Genomic DNA, 27,238 nt, shown 5'->3' with positions numbered 1-27,238 from the left:
TTCAATGGGTCTTTTTTCCATTCAACTGGTTTAATTCTTCATATATCTTTCCAGTTTGAAAACCATGTCATCTGCTCCATAAATGTTTAAAAACTTTGATTTTTTTTAAATTAAATTTTGATTATATAAGTAATTCACAGTTAGTATACATTCTCTTTTCTACAAGTTACATCACAAATAAAGTGCAACTCTTGTGTCCCAAATTCCATTTAACCCCCTTCTTCTACCCTCAGAGGAGTTAACTGCTATTAGGGGTTTGGTGTGAATTCTTCCAAACAAACAGTACATACATATATGTATCCATAATCAGCCATGTTTGTTTTATGCTTATGGTTTTTTTCATTAGCTTTATTGGCATATAGTTTTATATATAATAGAATTTACCAATTTTATGTACAATTCAATTAAGTCATAATAAATGTATACAGTTGTGTAACCACCACAATCATAACACAGAACATTTCTATCCCCTCAGAAATGTGCCTATTTGCAGTCAATCTCCTCTGCCTACCACTTGGCCCCTGGCAACCTCTAACCTGTTTACCATCTCCATAGTTTGCCTTTCCTAGAATTTCATATGTATGGGATCATATGGTATATAGTATTTTGTATCTGGCTTCTTTGAGCATACTTTTCAGATTAACCATGTTTCTATGTGTATCAATAGAATTGATTCCTTTTATTACTTTTATTAGCCATTCATTAGTTGATGGACATTTGAGTGGTTTCTACTTTTTGACTATTAAATGAAGTTGCTATGAACATCCATCTACACATCTCTCTGTGGACATACATTGTTATTTCTCTTAGGTAAACACCCAGGAGATGAGTTGCTGGGTCATATTGAAAGTAAATGCTCAATTTTTAAAGAAATTTCCAAGCTTTTATAAAGTTGCTGTGCAATTTTACATTCCCACCAGGAGTGTATAAGAATTCCACTTGCCTTTTTTCCTTTTTATCATTTGGTGTTGTCATTTTTTAAATTTTATTTTAACAATTCTAGTGTGCATATAATGATATCTCATTGTCCTTTTAATTTGCATTTTACTAATCACTAATGGTGTTGAGCATCTTTTCATGTGTTTGTTTGCCACCCATGTATCTTTGGATGAAGTGTCTATTCAATTCTTGTCCATTTTTTATTTGATTGTATTTTTATCATTGATTTATAAGTGTTCTTTTTATATTCTGGATACAAATCCTTTATCAAACATATGTTTGGCAAATATTTTTTCCCGACCTATGGCTTGCCTCTTTCTTAGCAGTGTCTTTTGAAAAGCATTAATTTTTTTACTTTTATGAAGTCCAGTACCTCAATTTTTTATATTTTTGTCCTATTTAAGAAATATTTGCAAACTTTTCTTTAAAGCGCTACATAGTAAATATTTTTGGCTTTGCAAGCCATATGGTCTCTGTTGTAACTACTTGATTCTGCTATTGTAACAATAAAGCAACCATAAACAGTTCTTAAGCAAATTCCAATGAAACTTATTTCCAAAAACAGGCCCACAGGCCAGTTTGTTGACTCCTAGAATGCCCCCATATCACTAAGGTTTTCTCCTTTATTGTTTTCTGAGAATTGGTTGTCCTCCTTTCCCTATCGAATTGCCTTGGCATTTATGTAGAAATCAAATAAATAAATATGTGGGTCTCTTTTTCAACTTTCATTTCTGTTCCATTGACCCATGTGTCTATCTTATATGGACTTCATCATTCCGTTTTTATAATGTCTTGAAATCCGGTATTTTTAAGTCCTCCAACTTTCTTCCTTTGCATAGTTGTTATGTCTATTATCTAGCTTTTGCATTTCCATATAAATTTTAAATTTAGCTTGTCAGTTTATATGAAAAAGTTGGCTAGAATTGTTCTTTTTCTTCCACAGTTATTTTTCCCTCTGTCCTTTGTTTTTGATAGTTTCTGTTGCTATTGTCAAATTCATTGATCTGTGGTTTGCTCATATCATCTCCTCTCTATATTGTTATGAACTTATTTCCTTTGTTCATTTTATGTTATTTTAAAGAAATTTTTGTTTTTAATGAGTTAGTTTGTAACCACCGCTAAGATAAATTATACTTTCATTTCTATCAAGTGAATTTTATTAGATACCCACAGGTAAAAGTTACCACTTTAAGCAACGGAAACAGCAGTCCTAAGGACTTGGAGGTAGAAATCGTAGGACTTCCTGAGTAAGCACACATTGTCCACTTTGTAAGACAATAATATGAAATAAAGTTCAAAGGACAGTTTTATCTTCTTTGTGAGCAATTTAAAGAGTTGGCTGAGAGTTCTATGGATAGATTCTGCCAGGAGCCAGGAGAGGAATTAGCTAGTTTGGAATGAATGAGAAAATAGTTGTAGAGAAAGTAAGGAGGTGGAGGAGCTGAGAGAAAGGGAGAAAAAAAATGAAAGATGATAACGTGATTGAGTATACTTTGAGTTTGACATGCAGACGAACATTCAAATAGAATATCCAGAAGGCAGGTAAAACTCTAGGCTCAGAAATTGGGGCAATGACTAAAAAATAGAGATTTGCTAGCCATCATTTCTTTCTCCATCAAACATTTACTGAATGCCTACTGTGTGCCATAAACTGTGTTATGGACTGAATGTTTGTGTCTTTCCTCTCAAATTCACGTCCTTCCAGCCTACTAGCCCCAAAGTCTTAGCTCATTCCATCATCAACTGTAAGTCTAACATCTCATCTAATTGTCATCTTAATCAGGTATAGATAAGACTTGAGGCATGGTCCATTCTGAGGTAAAATTCCTCTCCAGCTATGAACCTGTGAACCTGTCAAACCAGACAAATTATGGGCTTCTAAGTACAATATAGAATAGGCATAGGATAGACATTCTCATTCCAAAAGGGAGAAATCAGAAAGAAGGAAGGGGTGATAGATTCTAAGCAAGTCCAAAATTTATCAAGGCAAATTCCATTAGATCTTAAGGCTCATGAATAAACTTCTTTGGTTCCATAAAGTTCTTTGGTTCCATGCTCTGCCTTCTAGGCCTATTGGGGTGACAGCATCACGCCCCTTCAGCTGGACAGAACACCACGCACATGACTTGGTTGGGCTGCAGTCTTGCCCTTTGAAACCAAGATTGAGGCAGCCATGCCCCACCCCACCCCCCAGGCTGGTGGCTCTGCGCCTGTGGTAGGAGTGGCAACCAGATCATCTCTGAATCACCTTTGGGATCTTTTCTACCCTTGTTTTTTGCAGGATAGCTCATGTTTGAAGCCAAATTGTTCAATGGTCAAGCCTGTAAAATCCAAGAAGTCCAACTGCCTTCCTTAATTCCATCCTGCTTTGTCTGTAGTTCAAACTGGCAGTGTTTCTGCTGGTATAATATCTCTATTCCTGGCTTCTGCTGAGATGACTGGTTAAGTCCATGAGTCACACCCAGGATCTCTTTATCAAATGGTTGTTCAGCCATACCCTTAGTGTTCTCTCCAGAACAAGCGCTTTCGTTTTTTACAATATAATATAGGCTGAGAATTTTCTGAATCTTCAAGTTCTAGTTCTTTTTGCTTAACAATTCCTTGTTTAATTCATCCTCTCCTTTTGCATTTTACTGTAAGCAGTCAGAAGGAACTAAGTCACACCTTCAAAGCTTTGTTTAGAAATCTTCTCAGCTAGGGAGGGAAAACTGAATGGGAAGTCATCAGGGAGGGAGAAAAACCATGAGAGACCCTCAACTATAGGAAACAAACTGAGGGTTGCTGGAGGGAAGGCGGGGTAGTTGGGTGATGGGCATTAAGGAGGGCACAAGATGTGATGAGCACTGGATGTTACATGCAACTCATGAAATATTGAACACTACATCTGAAACTAATGATGTACTGTATGTTGGCTAATTGAATTTAAATTAAAAGAAAAGAAATCTTCTCAGCTAAATACTCAGTTTTATTGCTCATAAGTTGTACCTTCCACAAAATACTAGAACACAGTTCAGCCAAATTCTTTGCCACTTTAGGGCGTCTGGGTGGCTCAGTCGTTAAGCGTCTGCCTTCGGCTCAGGTCATGATCCCAGGGTCCTGGGATCGAGTCCCACATCGGACTCCCTGCTCGGCGGGAAGCCTGCTTCTCCCTCTCCCACTCTCCCTGCTTGTGTTCCCTCTCTCGCTGTCTCTCTGTTAAAAAATATATTTAAAAAAATTATTTGCCACTTTATAGCAAGGAGTGCCTGTCCTCTAGTTTCTAATAATATATTTCTTATTTCCATTGGAGACTTACTGGAATCTCCGTTAACATCCATGTTTCTAGCATGCATCTCAGAACTCTTTCAGCCTCTACCCATTACCCAATTTCAAAGCCACTTCAAAATTTTTAAGTATTTGTTACAACAGAACCCCATTTTTTGTACTAAAATCTGTCTTAGTAAGCTTGGGGTACCATAACAGAACACTATAGACTGGCTTAAACTATTGAAATTATTTTCTTACAGTTCTGGAGGCTGGGAAGTCCAAGATCAAGGTGCTGCCCAATTTAGTTCCTGTGGAGGACTCTTCCTGGCTTATAGATGACTCTTAATGTGTTTAAGCATCCTCTCCCTAGACTCCTCCATCCTTCTACTCCAACTGGACTACTTGTTCTCTAGGCATACCTACACAGTTATTATTCTGGCACTTTCCTTCATCATCCTAAGAACTGCTCTGACTTTGCTGGTAGTGGAGTACATCCTCTGGTGACTTGAGAGTGAATGGAGATAGAGGTGTGAGGTGGTAGAGATTTTGAACTTTGCATGTCTGAAATTGTCTTAATTTCACTCTCAAATTTAACATTACTTCGGTAAAATACAGACTAGTAGGCTGAACATAACTTCCTCTCTGAAAAGTCCAGATCCTGGAAGCTTTTCAGTATTTTCCTTTTTCCCTCTTGTTCTGAAGTGTCAGAATTCTGTGTTTTGGTGTATGTCTATTTTCATTCATAATTTGAATACTCAGATTTTATAGCTCCCATTTTTCATTTTGGGAAACTTCTCTTAGATTATTTCTTTGATATTTTCCTCTATTGTCTCTGTTTCTCTAAGAAATCCTTTTTGGTGTCAACCTCCTGGACTAATTCTCTAAATATTTTCTTTTCTCTCTCATTTTCTATCTTTTTAAGAGGTAGTATAGCATAATGGTTAAGAGACTGAGTGATAGGGGCACCTGGGTGGCTCAGTCGGTTAAGCAGCCAAGAATCTTGATTTCAGCTTAGGTCATGATCTCTGTATCCTGGATTGGAGCCCTGTGTCAGGCTCCACGCTCAGTGGGGAGTTTGCTTGAGGATTCTCTCTCTCCCTTTGCCCCTTCCCCCACACTCACGCTCTTTCTCTCTCTCTAAAATAAATCTTTAAAAAAAAAGAGGCAGTGATAGAATAAAACTATCTATTACGAATCCTTGTTCTGCCTTTCACTTACTTTGTGGCCTTCAACAACGTAACTTTTATGCTCCAATGTCTTCATCTATAAAATGGTCTTAATATAGTGCTTACTTCTTAAGATTGTTTAAAGATTACATATGTTAATTGTATAAAGTAATTAGAATAATGCCTGGCAGTTGGAGAGCACTTTAAAATATTAACTATTATGTTTGTTTGTTTTTTTGTTTAATTATCATTGCTGTCATTATTATCATTATTGTTCCTTTATTCTGAGAATTTGACCAACTTGATCTTCTAGAACTTCTGGTCATTTTTTTTTTAATCTTCTATTACATTTTTAATTTCTAGAAACTCAGGTTTTTTTCTTTTTCCTTTTACTCAAGTGTTTTTTTACACATCATCTCATATAATAGATACTACTTTTTATTCTTTTTGAAGTTTTTGTTTCTGGCAAGGTTTCTGTTTCCTGCTCATTTGTCTTGTCTTTTAATTCCATATTAGATGCTTATTTCAAATATCTGATAATTCTTGGCTGTCTTTTAATATTGAAGAATAAGGGACTAGAAGGCTAGTTGGAAGTACTGTGTATTTGGACACATAACTTGTGATCTGATAGGTTTGCTGTAAGTTTAGCTAGTGGTATCTCTCTAAAGGCCTTTTCCCTAAATTTTGTCAATTTCTCCAGGGAGGACTCCTTTAATCTGATCTCCTGCCTGCTCTGCTTAAGAATGGCTTCTGGCCTTGTCAGAGGCTAGCAGTGGGAGCCAACTATGTGCATGTGTTGGGGGTTCTGGGGGTATCTCACTCTTCTGTATGAAGACTTTCAATAAGTTACCCTGTCTTCAATATGATGTGTCACCCCTGCCCTCTATCATGTTCCTACTTCCAGTTTGTCTGATTTGACCTATCCATTTGTCTTACACAGTTGGGGAGGAATAGTATCCTGGCTTTTAGTGGAAAATAGGGGATCTGAGGGCTCTTTTTAAAGATTTTCACCTAATCCTTCTACTTTGACACAGGTGTGTTGCTCCTTGCTTGCTGAAATTACTGGTCTTTTCTGCAGGTATGCCAGTTGTTAGGATTTGTTAAAGCCAAGTGGTAGAAACTGTGGTGTTTATATTTATTATCTTATTCTTTATTATTTTCTAGGTGTTTTATATATCCCATAGAAAAAAAATAATTTGAGATGCAAGGCCTTATGTTATAAACAACATTTATCATAGCATTCTCAGACTGCAAACAACCTAAAGGTCCAACAATAAGGAAATAATAAACTGAATTTTAATTAAGTCATGTAATTTAATATTATACAGCCATTGAAAATCTTATTTTTGAAATGTGGGAATGCTCACAATATCATGTTAAAAATGTAGAAATGTAGGGGTGCCTGGGTAGCGCAGTTGCTTAAGTAGCTGACTCTTGGTTTCAGCTCATGTTGTGATCTCAGGGTTGTTAAGATCCAGCCCCGGTTCCGGCTTCACACTCAGCTCGGAGTCTGCTTAAGTTTCTCTCTCCCTCTTCCTCTGCCCCTCCCCACCAAGTGCTCTCACACGCTCTCAAATACATAAATAAATCTTTTTTTTTAAATGTAGAATACAAATACTATACATTATCATGTGCATAACAGGCAATATGAGTTTTGTAGTATTTATACATATATTTTTTAAAAGACTGGAGGGCAGGACTTGAATATGTTCAGAGTTATTATTCCTAGGTGGTAGATTAATAGGTAATTGTTTACTTTTTTATGTTTCTGTATCTTATAATTTTCTTTGTTGAACATTTACCACTTTTAAAATCAATTGCTGTCCAATAAATATTGATTTTTAAAGGGATAGTTGGGTACTTTTTTTTTTATGGTGAAGAGATGTTTCTTTCTTTAAAGTTTTTATTTTAATTCCCGTTAGTTAACATACAGGGTTATGTTCGTTTCAGGTATACAATATAGTGATTCAACACTTCCATGCATCACCCAGTGCTCATCACAACAAGTGCACTTCTTAATCCCCATCACCTATTTAACTCATCCCTCTAGGGTACGATTTTTCTAAGTTGAAAGAATATAGTGAAAAAAATAGTGTTAAAATTTTTTTTGTAGGTGATACAAGATAAAGGACAGTGTTGGAAGGACAGGGAGGCATACAACTATTTTAGGTACTGAAAAATCTGGTTTTAATTTTAAACAGTTAAGTTGTGATGTTTTTTTAAAATCCTAGTTGATATAACTGTAAAGTGTGTCATTGACAGTTACACAGTAAACAGTTTAAATTGTTAGATGAATAATAAATACATTTTCCCATTTTCTAGACCTGCACTAACTAATAAAATTTTCTATGATGTCAGAAATGTTCTCTACCTGCACCACCTAATAGGGTAGCTATTAGCCGCATGTGACTATTGAGCAATATGGCAACTGAGGCACTGAATTTATCATTTTGCTTAATTTTAATTAATAAAAACTTAAATTTAAATAGCCACATGTGGATTGGGGCTATTTATTGAGTAACATAATTGTAGACCAGTGGTTTTTGTAAATAATTCTATATCTTAACAACTGTTAACAAGGGCACCTAGGTGGCTTAGTCGGTTGAGTGTCCAACTCTTGATCTCAGCTCAGGTCTTGATCTCATAGTCGTGAGTTCAAGCCCCCCTTTGGTCTTCACACTGGACATGGAGCCTACTTACAAAAAAATTAAAAATAAAAGGTTTTTAAAAAATGTTAAAAACTGATTAATAAAACTAATTCAGATGTTTTAATTGCTATCTAGTATTTTTAATGCAAAAAAGACAATTGAGGAAAAACAATTACACATGTCTAAAATGAATAGATTTTGCAAGGTAGATATAAATTCATTGAATTTAAGGTTTTATAAAAAACATCTTATTTATTTATTAAGATTTTATTTATTTATTTGACAAAGAGAGACACAGCGAGAGAGGAAACACAAGCAGGGGGAGTGGGAGAGGGAGAAGCAGGCTTCCCGCGGAGCAGGGAGCCCATTGCGGGGCTCGATCCCAGGATTCTGGGATCATGACCTGAGCCAAAGGCAGACGCTTAACAACTGAGCCACCCAGGCGCCCCTGTAACATCTTATTTAAATTTTTGTTTATTTCCTCATTTCAGAATAAAATCAGTGCTTCTTCACTCTGACTATAAGGCTGTGGAGCAGGAGAAAAGGTTAAGAATATCAGAATCTTCAAACTTTTTTTTTTTTAACATTACAAAGATTTTATCCTTTCCCCCACAAGGCAATAAAAAATACTGATGGGGGACGTCTGGGTGATACAGTCAGCCAAATGTCTGACTCTTGGTTTCAACTCAGGTCATGATCTCAGGGTTCTGAGATTGAGCCCCAACTCAGGCTCCACAATCTATGTGGAGTCTGCTTGGGATTCTCTCTCTGTCTCTCTCTGCCCCTAACCCCCACATGCTCCTCTGTCTCTAAAATAAATATGTGTGTGTGTGTGTGTGTGTGTGTGTGTGTGTGTGTGTGTATACATATATATATATAGACAGAATTACATTATCTTTGCAAATGTATAAAGGCAGGAAAATAATTGAGAATCAGTCATTTAAAATAATTTATAATTTATAGATTTAATTAAGTTGTAAAATGATGCCCCTAGACCAATATATATTAAGAAGACAGTTTTTATATGTTTGAAATGTTCTAAACAGAATTTTCAATTAGTTCTCTTATGGCAGAGTTGTGGGTATATATTTACCTACTCTATTTCTGGTTGAAATTTTCCTAAAGATTCCTTTAGAATTATTGAATATTGTGTTTGGGGTTAAGATATCAGAGTACTAAATTTGTATCATAGCCTCTCATACATTACCAAACAAAAAGTAATTTAAAATTTCCAAAAATTCAGTTTTACTGAATAGAACAAGAGTCAGAGTCCAACCCAATGCTATAAATTTATAAAGTCCATGTCCAAATAAAAGTCACCATTCAATGTTCTTCATCCTCACACCTAGGAACCAAAGAATTATCGTAATCTTAAAAAGATAATTAGGGCTAATGATCTCAAACTAAAGCAAATGTTTCAGAAACAACACTGATTTGAGTTTATAATCTAAAACCTAATAGTATATCATTCCCTAAACAAGGATAAAATACTCACTGAATCAACTGATGTGAACACAGGAAGTTGGCATTTCATGAAATCTCATAAGAAAATAAAGAGTCCAGGACTTCTAATGAAGATTGCATTTAATTTTGCCTAAGCTCTCCTAACATTAAGGTACAGAAAAATACGTGAATAGCAAAATACTCAATTTTCAAACTTTAGCTAGAGGGAAAAACTCAGTCTGGAAGAAAATAATCCAAGAACAGAAGGAAATTCCTTCATAAAAGATTTGTAGAAGAGTTTAATAAGAACATGAGTTCAAAAACAAGAAAAAGAACAAGAGTTCAATAAAATATCACAAAAATGAGATTTAAGAAAACATGAGTAGATAAAAAGGATAATTGCAGAATTAAAAATACAAATTGACTTAAATAATATTACCCAATATTAAACAGACTTGGCAATAGTCACAGTGCGGTTAGAAAAATGAGATTAAAACAAGAAGTGAGACTATAATTACAGTGTGGAAAATATTTAATAAAATTAAATTTAAGTAGCTAGTGTATTGAACAGGGCAGGTATAGAACATTTCCAACATCACTGAAATTTCTGTTAGTCAGGGCTGGTCTAGAAAACAGGAAAACATTTATTCATCTAACATTTAAATTGTTCACTGTATGACGTTTTACAACTGTCAATGGTACACATGATATTTATATCAATAAGGATATATTCTAGTTCAGTGTAGAACAGAAAAATAATTTTAAACCTCAGACACAAAAAATTTTATTGGAAATTGAGATCTTCAGCTTAAAAGGGACATTCAGTGTTACAGGGGAGAAATAATACAAAGCAAGAGATATAGATACAGCCCATTTAAGTTATTAAACTGCAAAGATGAAGAATTATTCACTCGTTCAGTCAGAAAAAAGCAAATCACCTACAAGAGTGGAAGGCTTCAGACTTCACAGCATCATTCCCTGTCTAAAGACAGTACAACAGCAATGTCTACCAGCTTTTAAGCTAGTAAAAATATTATGAAATATATACAACCAATGTATTGGTTGAATAAAAAAGTATTTGAAAATATGATCCATGTATTTACTTCCTCACAGAGCGCTTGATTGACTACACTATGTAAGTAAACATTTCCCATTACTCTGTATTCCTTTCCTCTTTTTTTTTTTAAGTTTATATCACTACCCTTCTAGAATGTACCTCCATAAAAGCAGAGACTTGGTTTATTTTACTCACTGCTTCATCCCTGGTACCTTCTTGGCACTGTTAAATGAGTGCAGGTATCAATTTTTTAAAAACTCAAGAATGGCAGAACTGTGCTAAAAGCACCCATGGTAAATCCATTTCAAAAAAACCCTAAAACTAAATAACTCTGTGTGGTGCAGACAGGAATGCAATTCTATAAACCTTGACAACATAAAAATAATAGGGGAGAAAACTAAACCTGGGGCTGGGAGAAAGTGCTACATGCTAATTTCCTCATTTTTATAGGAGAGAAGGAAAGAGAAACTGATTTCATTGAAAACTGAAACCCATAAAAAGGAGCATAGTGATTCCAACATCTTAATGTGCTTCATAATCACATTTCTAATTTTAGAAGGGAATGTGTCAGGAAATAATATCGCTCAAAGTAAAGAATCATTGATCAGTTCAACAATTCTTTCAATTTTACTTCATTTTTGTTTTATAAAGTAAAATGTTAATTTTTCAAATATTAATAGTATTTTAATATCTACTATTTTGATTGAAGTAGTTTGTCTAGCATATCCATGTATATACATAAGTTTATGCTGGGAATGCTGTTTAATGATTATTGTAGGGAAGTTTGATTTTGTAATTTTTTAAAATTTTATACCTTTGTCATAGCTATATTTTTTTAATTATTTCTTTTCTATGTCTTGAAGCTTATTAATCTTTTTTCCTTCAATGTCTAATCTGCTGTTCCTTCTGTCCAGTGTGTTTTAAAAATCTCAGACGTTGAAGTGTTCATCTCTAGAGTTTCATTTGGGTCTTTTAAAAATGGCACCTGGGTGGCTCAGTTGGTTAAGCAACAGCCTTCAGCTCAGGTCATGATCCTGGAGTCCCAGGATCAAGTCCCGCATCAGGCTCCCTACTCGGCAGGGAGGCTGCTTCTCCCTCTGACCCTATCCCCTCTCATGTGCTCTCTCTCAATCTCTCTCTCAAATAAATAAATAAAATCTTTAAAAAAAAAAAGTCTTTCCTATCTATATGCTCAATCTTTATAGAACACATGGACTATAATTATAATTGATTTTTGTCTTAGTCTAACTATATTTGTATCATTGCTGCATCTCCTTTTTATAGGTCATATTTTCCTGTTCTTTTTCATGCCTGGTAAGTTTTTTATTGGCTCCAGATATAGTGAATTTTAACATGTGGAGTGCTGGATATTTTACATTCCTGCAAACATTCTTGAGTTCATTTCTGGGATTCAATAAAGTTACTTGGAAACCGTTTGATCACTATTAGGCTTACTTTTAAGCTTTGTCAGGTGGAATCAGAGCAGATTCTTTTCTAGGGCTGATTTTGCCTCACTACTTAATGGTCCATGAATTACAAGGTTTCTCCGCTCTGGTTGGTGAGACTATGGACTTTTTCTGGTTCTATGTGAGTTGTAGAAATTGTTTACCTTGCTCCTTTTGAGTGGCTCTCTCACCAGTTTTGGGTAGTTTCCTTATGTCCATGTGCTGATCAGTACTCAAGAGATGCCTCTACAGGAACACCTGGGTGGCCCAATCGGTTGAGTGTCTGCCTTCGGCTCAGGTCATGTTCCCAGGGTCCTGGGATTGAGTCCCATATCGTCTCCTTGCTCAGCAGGGAGCCTGCTTCTCCCTTTGCCTGCTGCTCCCCCTGCTTGTGCTCTCTCTCTGACAAATAAATAAATAAAATCTTAAAAAAAAAAAAAAGAATTGCCTCTACAGATCTCTGGAGCAGATCTCTCTCTGTGCTCCTCTCTTCCCCTGTATTTTGCCACATGGCCTCCTTGAACTCCTACCTTGTCTCTTCAACTCAAGAAGACTATTGGGTTCCTGTTTTCTACATTCTGCACTGGATATTTCCTTTTTTTTTTTTTTAATTCAAGTATAATTAACATGCAGTGTTTTATTAGTTTTTAGGTGTATAATATAATGACTCAATACATTGCCTACTATTGTCAACTCAAAATATATGGCTCTGAGTATTAAGTTAAGGCAATTATTTGACTAAATTCCTATAATCAAATGTTTATTAAGTGCTTAACATGCAGCAAACACCATTCTTTGCATTTCACATTTTTTACTCATTTATTCCTTACAGAAACCCAATGAAATGAATGCTGTTATCTCTATATTTCAGATGATAAGTAGAGACAGAGAGGTCCCATATGTGGTCAAGGTAACCACAAACACAGCTATTAGTGTGTAAAGTCAAGATTTGGACCTAAACAATATGGTTGTAGAATTCAAACTCATAACCACTATACTGTATTATACCATATGCCTCACAAATATTTATTTCCATTGAAAACATAAGTTATTTTATATTTTATAAGATACTAATGCTTTGCTGGGATGATGGATTCAGAGTTTAAATGATATAACTAGGGCGCCTGGGTGGCTCAGTCGTTAAGCGTCTGCCTTCGGCTCAGGTCATGATCCCAGGGTCCTGGGATCAAGTCCCACATCAGGCTCCCTCCTCGGTGGGAAGCCTGCTCTCCCTCTCCCACTCCCCCTGCTTGTGTTCCTGCTCTCGCTATCTCTGCCTCTGTCAAATAAATAAAATCTTTAAAAAAAGAGAGAGATTTTTATCTGCATTTAAAAATAAATAAATAAATAAATGATATAACTAGTTTCTGATACCAGCATAAATTAAAGTGTGGTTCTGTTTGGAGGCCTTTTAGTAGATAACTAAAATATATGATGGTTAATGTATTTTCCATCTGATTAGTTGACATGATTCTAAGCATAAATAAATTTGATTTTGCAAAGTAAAAGTTGTAATTTAGACTAATTTATGTCATAGCACAAGATTATGTTTACTAATCCAGCACCCCATGTTATCTTTATGATTTTTACACACACACACACACACACACACACACGTTTTTTATAGCTACTCCCTGGGTCAGCTTCCAGAAAAGAAAAGATAAAATTGGACTTCAGTGTCTCTTTACTTAATGAGATTTTAAATTCTATCTTCATTGTTAAAAGAAGAGACATAGGCTTTCAGGTACAAAACTAACATTTGATAAGGGCAAAATAAATGTCTTATTGTTGTTACTTCACTGATTATTTAGGTGAATGAGTTTTTTGAATTCTAGTATCACAAACCAGTAAACAGATTGCACACATGCCTTATTTTTACCTTGCAGCAGACATAACAATAATTACATGTAATACATAAATGCTAATTCCAGACTTTGCTTTAAGTGTGTATATATATATATATATAGAGAGAGAGAGAGAGAGAGAGAGAGAGAGATCATACCTCTTGTTGCAGTAGCATTTGGTTTTTGATAGTGTAAAAATTTGAATATTTTCTTTAAATTCTAGCTCATTGCTAAAAAAAACTTCACACTATTATATATACCATTTTCCTCTGTTTTAGAAATAGCCATGTTATCATGACTGTATGCTTTGATCAGTTTTGAGGCATCAAGGTCTTGGAAAGTTCTAGTATTGCTAATATTATGATTTAAGAAAATTGTCACATTTTTTAATCACAGATGTTCAATAATGTGTCATTCTGTTTTCTTAGGAACTTCCTGCACCATTACTTGATGATAATTATAAAAAAGACTTAGATGAAGATATATGTAATCATCAAACACCAGACTCTAACATTAAGATAAAAATAGCTTGGCGTTACCAGTTATTACCCAAGATGGAGGCAAGTCAACATACAAATTATTTCTAAAATTTGCAAATGTATTTGTTTTCATTTTATAGAATCTTTTATGGTATACCTGTTATTTTTAAAATGCACTACAATATATATTTTCTTATTGAAATAACTAGATATTTTATTTGTATTTTATCAAGATGATATTTCTTAAAAAAATAAAATTATGGCAAATTGTTTTTTTACCAATATAGATTTCACTTCTTCCATAATTTCCATATAGAATCTTTTTTTCTAGGGTTGCAAGCCAGGAAAAGTGAACTCATTAATCTATTTCTATCCAGCTTGGTTACCTGTAAATAATCAGCCTAAGTGGTAATTCTTTGGAATTACTGTTTTTATTCCTATACATTTTCTATCATTATATTTTCAAACTCAACTATCTGATAACCTCATCTGTCCAGTATATACTAAGAGATAGGAAGTGAAGGGAAAATTTCTGAGAAAACAAATGTCAGTAAATCTGCCCACTAAAGCTTATGAACTTTGCTCCTGGTGAAGGCTCTGTTCATTTATTAGCTCCTTTATTTGTTTACTTATTTTTCAGAACACTTTAATGTCTACCAGACATCATATTGGTAGAAAAGAGAGAAATTCTAATCTGAATAAGACACAATACCCATAGCCTACCCTTCCATCTTCTACAGTGACATCACTGTTACCTTCCCCAAGGACAGATACGTTTGTAACACTCCTTAACTGTAAATGCCTAATTTGATATATTGTTTCCACTGCCTCCTCCTAAATGCATGGCCGACTGTCAATCATAGAACCCTTCTGCCAAGCCTAGACAACGCCTTAGAATTCTCTGCAATATTCAGGGTGGTCACTACCAGCTAATATGTGAGAGTTAGTATGTGAGGTGAAACCTATTTGTAATTATAAGCCTGCAATATGAAATACAAACTTATTGAGATTGTATATAAGATCTATACAACCTGATCCAAGCCTACTTTTTAGTCTCCTTCTGTGTGAGTGTAAAATACTATATCCACTATGAGAGTTGCTCCTTGTAAATTGCTTATATTTCTGCTAGTAATGCTTTTCACTTTCTTATTCACCAGTTCAGCCTTCTCCAAGTACAAATATTACTACTATGACAGCTTTTCATACATAATTATCTCGTTTCTTATTTTTGTGTCCATAGCTCTTCATGTATTTTAAAGTACTTCTAACATTATTTTATAGGTAATTGTTGCTATAACTCTTTTCTCCATCAGACAGAATTCTCTATGAGGGCAGAGAGCCTGTTTTATTTTCTCTCATATCTCCAGCATCTATATTAATGCCCAATACCCAATAAATATTTGGTGTGTGATAAATGTATTTATACACTTATACAGTCTGCAAATACTGAGTATCACCTGTTTATTAAGTATAAACTATGGTATAATAGGTACATATTAAGCAGTGATAAACTGTTCTAATTTAGATGGGAAAGCTATTTGAATAATAAGATTTTTAAGTGTGATTTAAATGACTGTGAACAAACTACAGACTAAAGCAAGGTTATTTGCAACTGATAGAATAAGGAATAAAATTTCCTTATATACAAAGAACTTCTAAAATGAATAAGGAATAGTCTACCAACCCAATTTTTAAAATGGGTGGAAATATGTAAAGGAAATTTAGGTGGCCCTTAAACATACAAACACAGATGCCCAGCTTCAGTTACAATAAGAGAAATGCAAATTAAAACTGCACTGGCAGGGGCGCCTGGGTGGCTCAGTCGGTTAAGCATCTGTCTTCAGCTCAGATCATGGTCTCAGGGTCCTGGGATCAAGCCCCACCCAGGGAGCTTCTCCCTCTGCCGCTCCCCCTGCTTGTGTCTCCCTCTCTCTGTCAAATAAATAAATAAAATACTTTAAAAAAAAAATGCACTGACCTGCCAGTTTTCTCTTACAGGTTATCAATAACCTAAAATGTTTGGTGAGACACTAAATTATCAAGGGTGTGGGGAAACTAGTACTTTCATACTTTGCTGGTGGAAATGTAAATAGGTACAATTTCTGTGGAGGGTGTTTTGGTAGTATCCTTCAGAATTACAAAAAAACACATACCCTTTGATCCTTTTGGGGATTTACATTATGAATATATTTACTCATATGTAAAATGAATATATGATCTATGTATGTAGCATATTTTTAATAACAAAAGATAAGAAATAAACTGAATGTCCATCAGGAAACACTTGGTTAAGTAAATTACAGTATATGTATACAGTTGAATATCATTTCATGTGTATTAAAAAATAGAGGGAAGCTCTGTGTAGCCAGTTGTTGCAGGCATAGCCTAGCTTGGATGTGATTGAGAACTGGGTATGAGGCCAGAATAAATGGAGTTATTCTGCTTAGGAAAATGTGAGTAGAGTGATAGAGATTAAAGCAGACAAGGAATGTCGGACTAGTACTTGAGAACCCTAATGGCAAAGAACTTCATTCATGTCTTTGAGCTGGCAGTTTCATTTAAATTCCTGAGCTTAATGGTGACTCTTTTGTAAAGAGTGACTATATTCTAATTTTTCTACTGGTATGTTCTGAAAGTCAATAATGAACAGAAGTTCTAAGTTAAATTTAGCTTTCTTGTAGAGACAATATGCCAGTCCAGTTGTAGTTATATAAATCACTTGCATCTTGCCTTTACTTTATTTTCACTCTAATCTCAGCTATGTTTTAGTTTTTTCACTGGTCACTAACATTTTTCAGGTGAAATTGTCAATGAAGATGCAAATAACTGAAACTTTAAGCCTTTTATTTTTTACTGCTTGTTACAAAATCTGTTTAAAGTTGGGGCAAAAGTTCTTTGTTTCTTATATTGTTTCTTTATGTATTATAATTACGAGTGCTATTCCTGGCCCCTTTACATATAAGTGAATAGTCCTTATTCCACTCTTCTTTCTAGAGTGTGGTGTGGCCTGCAGTTGTTTTGATTTTCTCTATGGAAGTAAATTTCTCAGTGGTCACATATTAACACATAAACCCTTGCTCTTCTTAAAATCATCTTTCCCAGATGACTTACTCTCCCATTTTCTTGAGTTCTCCGCTAAAATATCACTTAATCGGGAATGTGTTCTTTTCTCAGTCTCTACAAAAAAAAAAAAACAAAAAAAACACACTCTCTCTCTCTCATCTCCTTTCACTGTCTTATTTTTCTTCAGGGCATATATCATCACCTACCAGATAATATCATCTATCTCCTCCTACTAGGCTGTGAGCTCAGTGAAAGAAAGGGGTTTCAAATATCTTGTTTTACTGGCATATAGTGGGTGCTCAATAGTTATTTGTTGAATATATGAGTGAATGAATTATATAGTATGTGAATTAAGTGCAAAACTGAGTTAAGTTGCATTAATTAATACAAGTAAAATAATAGCTTATTTTGAATGTACCGTCAGTGGTCAAACTTAAGTTTATTGGTATTTGTAAGTGAACTCTGTCAAGTTTACAAAATAGAATCTTCTGACTTCTTTGCTTTTCTTTGAAATGTCACCATCATGTATATTTGCCTGTCACAGAAATTTTATACATGAGGATTTGTCAAGACTGATATCATCTACTTTATAAATCTAGATTTTACTTTGCCATTATTAGTTTAAAAACAACAAAACCCTGGGTTTTCTGTGTTCTACCTGAGACAAAATATAGTTAAAACTGTTATGAGCAAAGATTAAACAAGTAGTCCAAAACTAGCTTTGTCATTTTTCAGAGATACCTTTTATTGTAAGTTGCCACCAGTTCCCAAGAGTGTAGTCACATTCCCACTTAGGGAATGCAGACAAGGATAGGAATACACACACCTAAGTCAGTAACAGTAGTTCAGTAAAGTATAATGCAGTGCTGCTTCTAGTTGGAGAGGTGTGTAGTTTTACAAAGGCCCCCTTCCCTTGGCCTGTGATTTTGATTTTCTCTCTTAGGTGGGTCTGTTCTTTTTTTCCCTATCCAATCGTCAATCCTATTCCCTTTTCACTCCAACAATTGGTAGCTTACAACATATTCTGAGACCTAATTTCTTCAATATTGTATATAGTTCTATTACCAAAGCCTACAGTGGCTCTACCACTTCATGGTAGTGTATTAGATCTTTATTATATTAAATCCTCATTACACTTTGGCTTTCTGTCTTAGTGGTTCAGCCACAGTAGTCCTTCTGCTTGATGTGTGCATATTGCAGGTGACAACAGATACCATTTTTCGAATGAGGTAATGTAATTACAAAGGATAGTGGTAGATCTTCTGATTCTCTAGTGAATCATGATACAGTAATAATACCATTTATGTAGTGCTTTACAGTTACAGAATATTCATTGCCGGTATTGCATTATATTTTCACAACAGCCTAACAAAATAGTTATTATTGGTGGTTAAACTGAGGCTCAAAGTGGTTAGTTAACCATGTGGGTTTTTGCTTTCTATTATGCCGTACTGAGAAACAAGAAATGATAACAATAATAAGAAAATGTCTTATTTAGACTGTTTATTTGTGGTGCAGCTTTTGTCTGAAAGTTTTGTTTCTTTCTAACATACTGAAGGTGAGGGATGGTATTGTTTTATTGTTCTGTGCTCTTTCTGGCCCTTCATCAGAATTAGTTTTCCCTTATCATAGTAAATTTTTACTGAACCATTCCATTATTCTGTGTTCCACAGTTGACAGAGGTAAAGGTTAGTCTGTGACTGTGAAACGGAAGTTTTTTAATGTAAAACTAAAGCAACATGTTCTTATCAAACTGAGTAAAACTGACTAGTTATTGATGATATTTTGATTTTTTTAATGTGTCTTTTTTTTGTGGAGTTGACAGTTTTTTTGTAGAGTATTATCAGACTTAAAGCATTTAGTTATCTTTTTTCAGAGAAAATATTTGAAGTCTTTGTTTTATAATTCTAAGCCTCAAAAGATTTCACAGGATTTTAAAAAATCTGATTACATTTTAATGCTTTGTGTTTGGGGTAGAAAAAAAAACCTTACAAAATTGTTTTTCCTATAAGGGTATATTTATTTTTCCATTTTCATTTTTATTGAAGGATTAAAGCTTTTCAACATTAATAAAATTTTTATTGTCTACCTGGTGAAGATTTTAGTTGCCATATTTACTCTTAATTTCTAAAAAAAATTAATAACTTAATTGTAATAAGAAAAGCTTCCAAATTTATTCTTACATTTTAATGAATTATTTGTGTTCTATATGTAAACTGTCACAGCATGAAATCAATTTTCTGCCTTGATTCATCCCAAATCTGAGATTTCTATCACATTAATATTATAATTAGAAACATTAATAGAGACGGCAACTTAAAAAGCATACTTTGCTTCTTGGCAATTTAGCATATTTCTCTGAGTGCCCAAGACTTCAAGAACCTTCAGTGCACTAATAAATTTATTAACTCAAACTTAAAAGAAGCGAAAAGTCTCTCTTTCTTTCTCTCTCCCCATGGCCAGTCTGCTAAAATAGATTATTCATGCTTATTTGATTCAGGTAGGCTTTTGCAAGCTTCCCTACTAGGCCTGGGAATGTGGTACATTGAGGCCTTTTCAGAGGCTTCTGACATAGACCAAGCTTTTATTGCATGGTGTTTTATTATTACCAAATCCTAGTCTCCACCCAGTTTGTAGGCACTCTGCTTATTCTTTTGAATCAGGAAAGGTTATCACCTACCTTAATCCATGGAGCAGCGTGGATTAAGGACACCAGTGTGCCCCAGGATTCTCAAAGAGGATCCTGGAAACTTCTTGTTTCTTCTTTTTTGCTTGTCTTTACTAAATTCTATTGGGCCTTAGGAGGATTTGCATCTGAAATGGGCAACCTGGTGTTTTTCTCAATGAAGACATCAGATCAAAGTTCAGTTAGTCAAGGCCTTTCTAAAACATTAAGGGGGCTTGGACTTACACAATAAAAAGATGAGCTCTAGCAGAGATTGCAGTAAAAACATTCTGAACTATAATCCGGATAAAGAATAGATTATAGGCCAAAGAACAGACCTTGTTTAAATTGCTTTATACTAATAACTTTGCATTTAAAAACTTTACCCTATTTTTAAGAAACGTACTTTAATATCTCATAATTTATTTGTTAATACTGCCATGGTAAATAGATAAATCATGTTTTAGGAACCATACTTGTATGTATATTGTATTGAAAACATTAGGTTGAGCTGATTGATAGGTCTCTTTCATTAATGAAAATAAACAGTGTCTTACGGAGGGGTGAACAGTCATTTTACTTAGAAAATAAAGGCCAAACCCACAGACTCTGAATCTGAGAATACTATTTCTATTAGACTTCACTTACTTTTATTTTATGTTACTGTATAATTTTATGTTGGTAGGCATCCAGTTTAAGAATATTAATCCTTTAAGTCTTAAAATGCAAATATCTAGTGTCAAGGAAATGTCGGTTTATCTAAATTGCAAAGTTGTCAGTTACTTAGTAAAATAAAGAACTCACTCCATAAAGTTCTTCTGTTTCTGCAGATTATCTGCAGATTATCTGTTTTGTTGAATGTTCTGAAATTTGTCTGTTTTGTAGTGTTCAGGACAGTGAAAATTATGTAAATTTAGATTAGAAACTATTGCCAGGTGGAATCTGTCAGTAGTTCAACTCTGGACAGAGGTGTATATATATTTCTAATATGTTGAATCAGCACAGAGTCCATTCAAAGCAATATAATGAGAATGTTCTATTACTAGGCCTTTACTATCCTGTGTAAGTAAATTCAGCATCAATAGTTACTAGAGTTTCTTATGAGAAAGATAGTTTGTTGGAGAAATTGATAATAGCACAAAAGAGGAAGTATCAATGAACTAATGTTATGTCAGGTTTCTGATTTATCTAATGTAGTTTGTATACATTCTCCCTTTTAAGCACGTGCCTTGTTCCCAACGGGAATACCCAAATACATTTTATACTATAAGTTTAATTTTAAATTTGTAAGAAATTTTGAATATATATATATATACACACACACACTGTCTTGTGAGAATTTAATTTTTAAATCATGCTCAGTTTAATATATTTAAATAGCTAGTTTCTTTTGGGCCCCTCACCAATGATTTCATTGGCTTAAGTTTTCATTAGTTCTTAGCAATTCCATATTCAATTTGTCATTTAAACCTGGAACCTTTAAAAAATACTTAAGACATGTATATTAAATTTTTTTAACTTAGGAAGGTATACAGTAAGAAAAGCAAAGAAGTGTTTGAATTCTTATCAAATTTAGGGAACCACTAGCAGCCAAGAAACATGAGAGAGGAAAAGGTTAATTTCTAAGTTATTTAAAATAATAAAAGTTGTATGCTTCTTTCAAATTTAGTAAGTCCGTGTATATAAGCTCTTCCTGTCAGCATTAAAATGCACAAATATATCAGTATTTTTCTGAATGTAGTTCAAATACACTGTAGTTTAAAAAAAAAAAAAACGGTAATTTTTTAACAACCAATATGGCTTTTCTTAACAGTCTGGACCAGTATCTTCTTCAAGATTTGGTCACTATTATGATGCATCAAAAAGGATGCCACGCGAACTAATTGAGACTTCAAAATGGCATGGATTTTTTTTTCCAGAAAAATTATCTTCAACTCTTAATAAAGAACCATGGTAAGTTAATGGATTAATTCTGATTTCACAGGTTAACAGAATGCATTTCGTAGGTTAACAGAATGCATTTTTACCACATTCTTTGAAAGAATGCATAACCAAAGGTACATATCCTAATAATCATTGTTTTCTATATAATATGTAACCTGAATTGTACATATGTTTTATAATATTTCTTTATATGTGGTTTTCTTTTTCTGGTCCTGTAACTGTTGGATGTGCTGTTTTTCTTAATTTGCAGTTTGAAAAGTCTAGATACCAAAAATATAATACCTGCTCTTTTTATTTTCAAGAAAATGTGGAATAGTTTTTAAATCAGGGTCTTTTAGCCCTAAATGCAGATAGATATCTAAATACTACTTACTGATAATAATAGCAGTGAAAATAGTATGAAGTACTGCTGTTTTTCAGTAAGTGTTATTTCAGAAATAAACAGAAAGTGTATGTTTTCCAATATTTTATTTATTAAGGCTTTCTATTTCTAGTTATTCTGTAAATACAGCAATCTGTATTTTTTTAGGTTGCCTTGGAAGAATTCAGAGGTTTTTTTGAGTTTATCATGAAGAGTTTTAAATATTAAACCAACACATGCTTATAGTGCTACTAACTTTATTAAGGTAAAACTCTGTCAATTACAGTACTTGACATTGAATAATTTATAAAGTGTTAAGAATATGTAGTTTCAATTCTTACTGCAGTTGAATCAAGGAAAGTAATCCATGAAATAGGTTGTTGCCTCTCTTTTCTTTCATGTTGTAAAACAATTATTTTCAAAGTGAGATGAGTTATTACATGGAGATTTAATACAGGAAGTTGTGAACTGACATGACTTACAAATCTAGAGTCTCTTTCCAGGAATATTACTTGAGAATTTCGTGAAGACTATCCTATTTATTGTTATTAAAGCTCTTTCAAAAAACAAAAAGTCTTCACTTCATTATGGTTTCTCCATTCTGTGGCTTGAGACTTACCAAAAGTGGTGCTTTGATGTCTTAGTGTTAATAGCAACCATTAATGAATGACTTCTGTGTGTGTCGGTCACTCCGCTATGTATTACATTTGTTACCTAGTGCAATCCTTGTATGAATCTTAACAAAGTATGTATTCCCCTTTTCCAGAAGATACTGAAATTCACAGAAGTTATTTATTTGAGGCTCAACTATTAAGTGATAGAACCAGGATTAACCTAAATCAGATCCCTCTCTTTTTGCTTTACTGCTTCAAGAGGCATTGCTGTCCTTTGCCTTTACCTTCCTATGTTATGAAGGAAAGAGCACTGATAAAGAAATAAAGAAATCTGAGTTCTGACTGAGTCCATCCTACCGTTAACCTTGGGAATTCCCTTAAATTCAGTGAAAATAAATATCTGTGAAAAATTGGGGTAGGGGGATACCATTTGTCCTACCTACATCACTAATATTTTGTTAAGTTTGAATGATTATATTGATTATACTATAATCAATATATCAATCGTATTAATTTTTGCCATTCACTAAACCAGACATACATATACTTTTATGGCTTGGGAAATAATTTCTCCTTGATTTCTCAAGTAGTAAATGGTGGAACCCAAATTCAAAGTCAGTTCTTTCTGACTCAAAATTCTGTTCGCTATAATGCTATATTGCCTCCATTCATGGAGTACTTAAGGAAATAAAAAAAATATAAAGTGTCTATTAAGTATAATGTAAGTAAATTAAAAATGTGTTACTTTTGTAATTAATATTTTAAGAATAAAACATATTTAGGGGGACCTGGGTGGCACAGTTTGTTAAGCATCTGCCTTTGGCTCAGGTCGTGGTCCCGGGGTCCTGGGATCGAGCCCCACATTGGGCTCCTTGCTCAGTGGGGAGCCTGCTTCTCCCTCTCCCTTTGCCTGCCACTCTGCCTACTTGTGCTCTCTCTCTCTGCCAAATAAATAAATAAAATCTTTAAAAAATATATGTTTAAAAAAAAGAACAAAACTTTTTTAAGCCCCAAAGTACAAGGGTTTTGTTCATTCATTCAGCAACTAAAAGAAGGAGGGAATTAACATTTGTTAAGAATACCTGTTCCATGTCAGGCACTGTTCCAGGCATTTGACCATAGGATATTTCATCTGCTCCTCCCACAACCCTGAAAAGTAAGTAATATTATCCCCATTTTTTAGGAGCTTGATGTCAGGGATGCTAAGTAGCTTTCCCATTCTTTCAGGCTGTTAGTGACTAAGTCTCTGACCCAAGCCCAAGTCTTCAAAACCTCTGCTTTTTATTCTGGGCCAGGCTGCCTCCATTTGCTGTTGTAGTAAACGGACAGCACGTGAAGCCAGGTGCCAAGAAAAACTACACCTTGAGCAGCCGTGAGAATATAGTCCTATAGACTTTAAAATATGTTTTTTTTTTCAGAGTGTTTTTTGAGAACTAGCGGTTTTGCACAGAATAGGAAAATTTATAGATTTTAATTATCAAGGCAATATTTCATTTCATAGCAGTTAACTGATAATTCATTTATTTCATATAAAACTTAAATGCTTAATTAAATGTAATTAAACTTTAAACATATAATTAAATTAATTTTGAAAATGAGTACTTACCATGTGAGATTTAATTTATGAAAAGCATGTGCTCATTTCACTAAAATGAACTTTACTGGTTCATTTAGAAAACAATAAAGCTAAGCTTTACAGTTGTCTATACTTTTCCTGTAATTAAGACTGGAGGATATAGCTGTGTCCCACTATCATATGTGAGGATATAATATATAATTTCACATATTCTAAAGGCACTGTTGAAACATAAAGTTTTTTTATGGTAAGAAAATGGCAGGTATGCCTATAGAAAATGTTCATACATATAGTTTAAACTTTCAAATTAAAGCCTGGCTATAAAAACCTGAAAAGTATCACTCTAATATTACCAGATGGTTTTAATATTTCATTGTCATAAATCAGATAATCTGAGTCACAGAACAGTGATAGGAAAAATGATTTTGAGAATAATTCCGTAATTTAAGATTTTTTTTTTAATTTGGCATTGTTTTGAATTAAGCTTTACTAACAAGTATGCAAGGACAATTCTCTTTTCCTCAGGAAGCTAATGCAGATCTTCAGGGTAGGGATAGTATCTCAGCTTTCTTATTTATTAACAAATCTAACATACTGCTTAACCTACTGTCACAAACTGAATGTTTATGGTTCTGCCCACCACTCTCCCCTGCCCCAAATTTATATGTTGAAGCCCAGTGTGATGATATTTGGAAATTAGGCCTTTGGGGGGTAGAGTTGGATGAGGTCATGAGAGTAGGACCTGGGTCTGATAGGTTTGGTGTTCTTAAAAAGAAGGAAAGATACCCAGCTCCTCTTTCCTTGAGCACATGTACATGAAAGGCCATGTGAGCCACACAGCAACAAAGTGGCCATCTGTAACCCCACAGGAGAGTTCTCAGGAGATGCCAAACCTGCTAGCACCTTAATCTTAGACTTCTAGTAGTAGTAAATAGAATGAATTTGTTTTGATATGTTTCTTTGAAATAAAAGATTTTATTTTTACATGGATATCCTAAAATATGGTTAGTAGTTTCTAACCAAAAGTTTTGTATTAATTACGTTGAATCAACTGAATTCCGAAAGAACCAGTTATCTTTTTAGGAGAATATCTAGGAGAAAACCAACAGAAAGAGGATAAGAATTTTACTTAAGATTTTAGAAGTCATTCCTTTTTCTTATTTTGCCAAGTCTGTTTACCACTTAAATGGAACATCTGTATAAGGCTTCTGTAATATTTTCCTAGACAAATTATAGTTATGACCCTCCATACATTCCTACTTACTTTTGTTCATACTCTGTCAGAACATTTAGCACATTACACTATAATTATTTGCCTTGTCTACATTTTTATCATTTTTATCTTCCCTCTCAAGCAGTGGAAATCCTTGAGGAAAGCGGTTTATGCTATCTTCATCTCTTTATTCATGAATCTAGGACACAGGTGTTGAGTTGACAGTTGATGAACTAATGAATCAATGCACAAAGTATAGTAATAACTCAGATTAACTATAGCCTTGTTCGTAGCTCAGAGATTTAGTGGGATAAAACTAATAACTAAAACATAGCCATGTAAGAGTAAATTTTATTTTTTTTAAGATTTTATTTATTTATTTATTTGACACAGAGAGAGAGATAGCAAGAGAGGGAACACAAGCAGGGGGAGTGGGAGAGGGAGAAGCAGGCTTCCCACTGAGCAGGGAACCCAATGTGGGGCTCGATCCCAGGACCCTGGGATCACGACCTGAGCCGAAGGCAGTCGCCCAACAGCTGAACCACCCAGGCACCCCAAGAGTATATTTTGTTTTGAAAATACAGATCTCTTATTTGAGAAGCAGCCATAGTATATTTAGAAGCTACAAGTAGAAACTCATGAGAAAGGAATTTTGCAAGAGAACTTCTAGGTAAGACTAAAGGTTCGGAACAGCAGTATGCTAAACTACTTTATTAAGAAGATTAAAAGTGAATGAAATAGTAATACAAATCTTGGAGCTGAGTGCAAGGCAAGATGTAAATGTGAGGAGAGATTTTACCCATTGGCCTGTCTGCTAGTGATATGATTAAAGTAAAAAGAAAATATCTAAAAATTTTGAGAGAGAACTATTAATCCTAAACCTCATTTTAACCAATGAAAAGAAATTACTTGCTTACGTGTTTGCCTTTCTTCTTTTTCTGTCCTCCAAGGGGGCCTTTGGGTATGCAGAAATTAGTTGCTCATTCTGGCATGCTATCTTCATTGGTATGCATTTGTTTTATTTCCTGCCTAATTCCTACATTCCTAATCCCAGTCATTGTCCCCTAGACATACTTTCTCTTATTAATGCAACAATGTAATTAGTTCTTCCAAATTTTATTCTTCCTTCAATAAAGTAATCTTAGACCTTTGACTCCTCTCTCTCACTCCCTTCATCCAACCTATCAGCAACTCCTGATATTTTTATTTTTTTATTTTTATTTAAATATCAGTTAGCTAATATACAGTGTAATATTAGCTTCAGGCATATAATATAGTGATTGTACACTTCCATATAACACCCAGTGCTCATCACAGCAAGTACACTCCTTTATCCTTATGATATATTTAACCCATCCCCCCACCCACTTCCCCTCTGGTAACTATCATATGTTCTCCATAGTTAAAAGTATGTTTCTTGGTTCGCCTCTCTGTCTCTCTCTTTTTCTCCCTTTGCTCATTTGTTTTGTTTCTTAAATTCCACATATGAGTGAAATCATATGGTATTTATCTTTCTCTGACTAATTTGCTTAGAA

The 27,238-nt window shown here is 34.2% G+C and overlaps 1 protein-coding gene across 1 annotated transcript in view; it reads left to right on the top strand.

The window, feature by feature from the left end:
- The window catches only part of ELP4 (elongator acetyltransferase complex subunit 4), a 244,084-nt gene that overhangs the window by 47,823 nt on the left and 169,023 nt on the right, over positions 1–27,238 (top strand). Inside the window, exons 4-5 of the mRNA XM_028087751.2 lie at positions 14,217–14,348; positions 21,809–21,948. Coding sequence (XP_027943552.1) covers positions 14,217–14,348; positions 21,809–21,948 — 272 coding nt within the window. The remainder of the gene's footprint in view (positions 1–14,216; positions 14,349–21,808; positions 21,949–27,238) is intronic.

This window comes from Eumetopias jubatus, unplaced genomic scaffold (genome assembly GCF_037043125.1).
Source record: "Eumetopias jubatus isolate StellerSeaLion01/CBP00866 unplaced genomic scaffold, mEumJub1_p1.0 scaffold_13, whole genome shotgun sequence".
Classification (NCBI taxonomy): Eukaryota; Metazoa; Chordata; class Mammalia; order Carnivora; family Otariidae; genus Eumetopias; species Eumetopias jubatus.
This window is presented reverse-complemented; position numbering and strand designations above follow the sequence as displayed.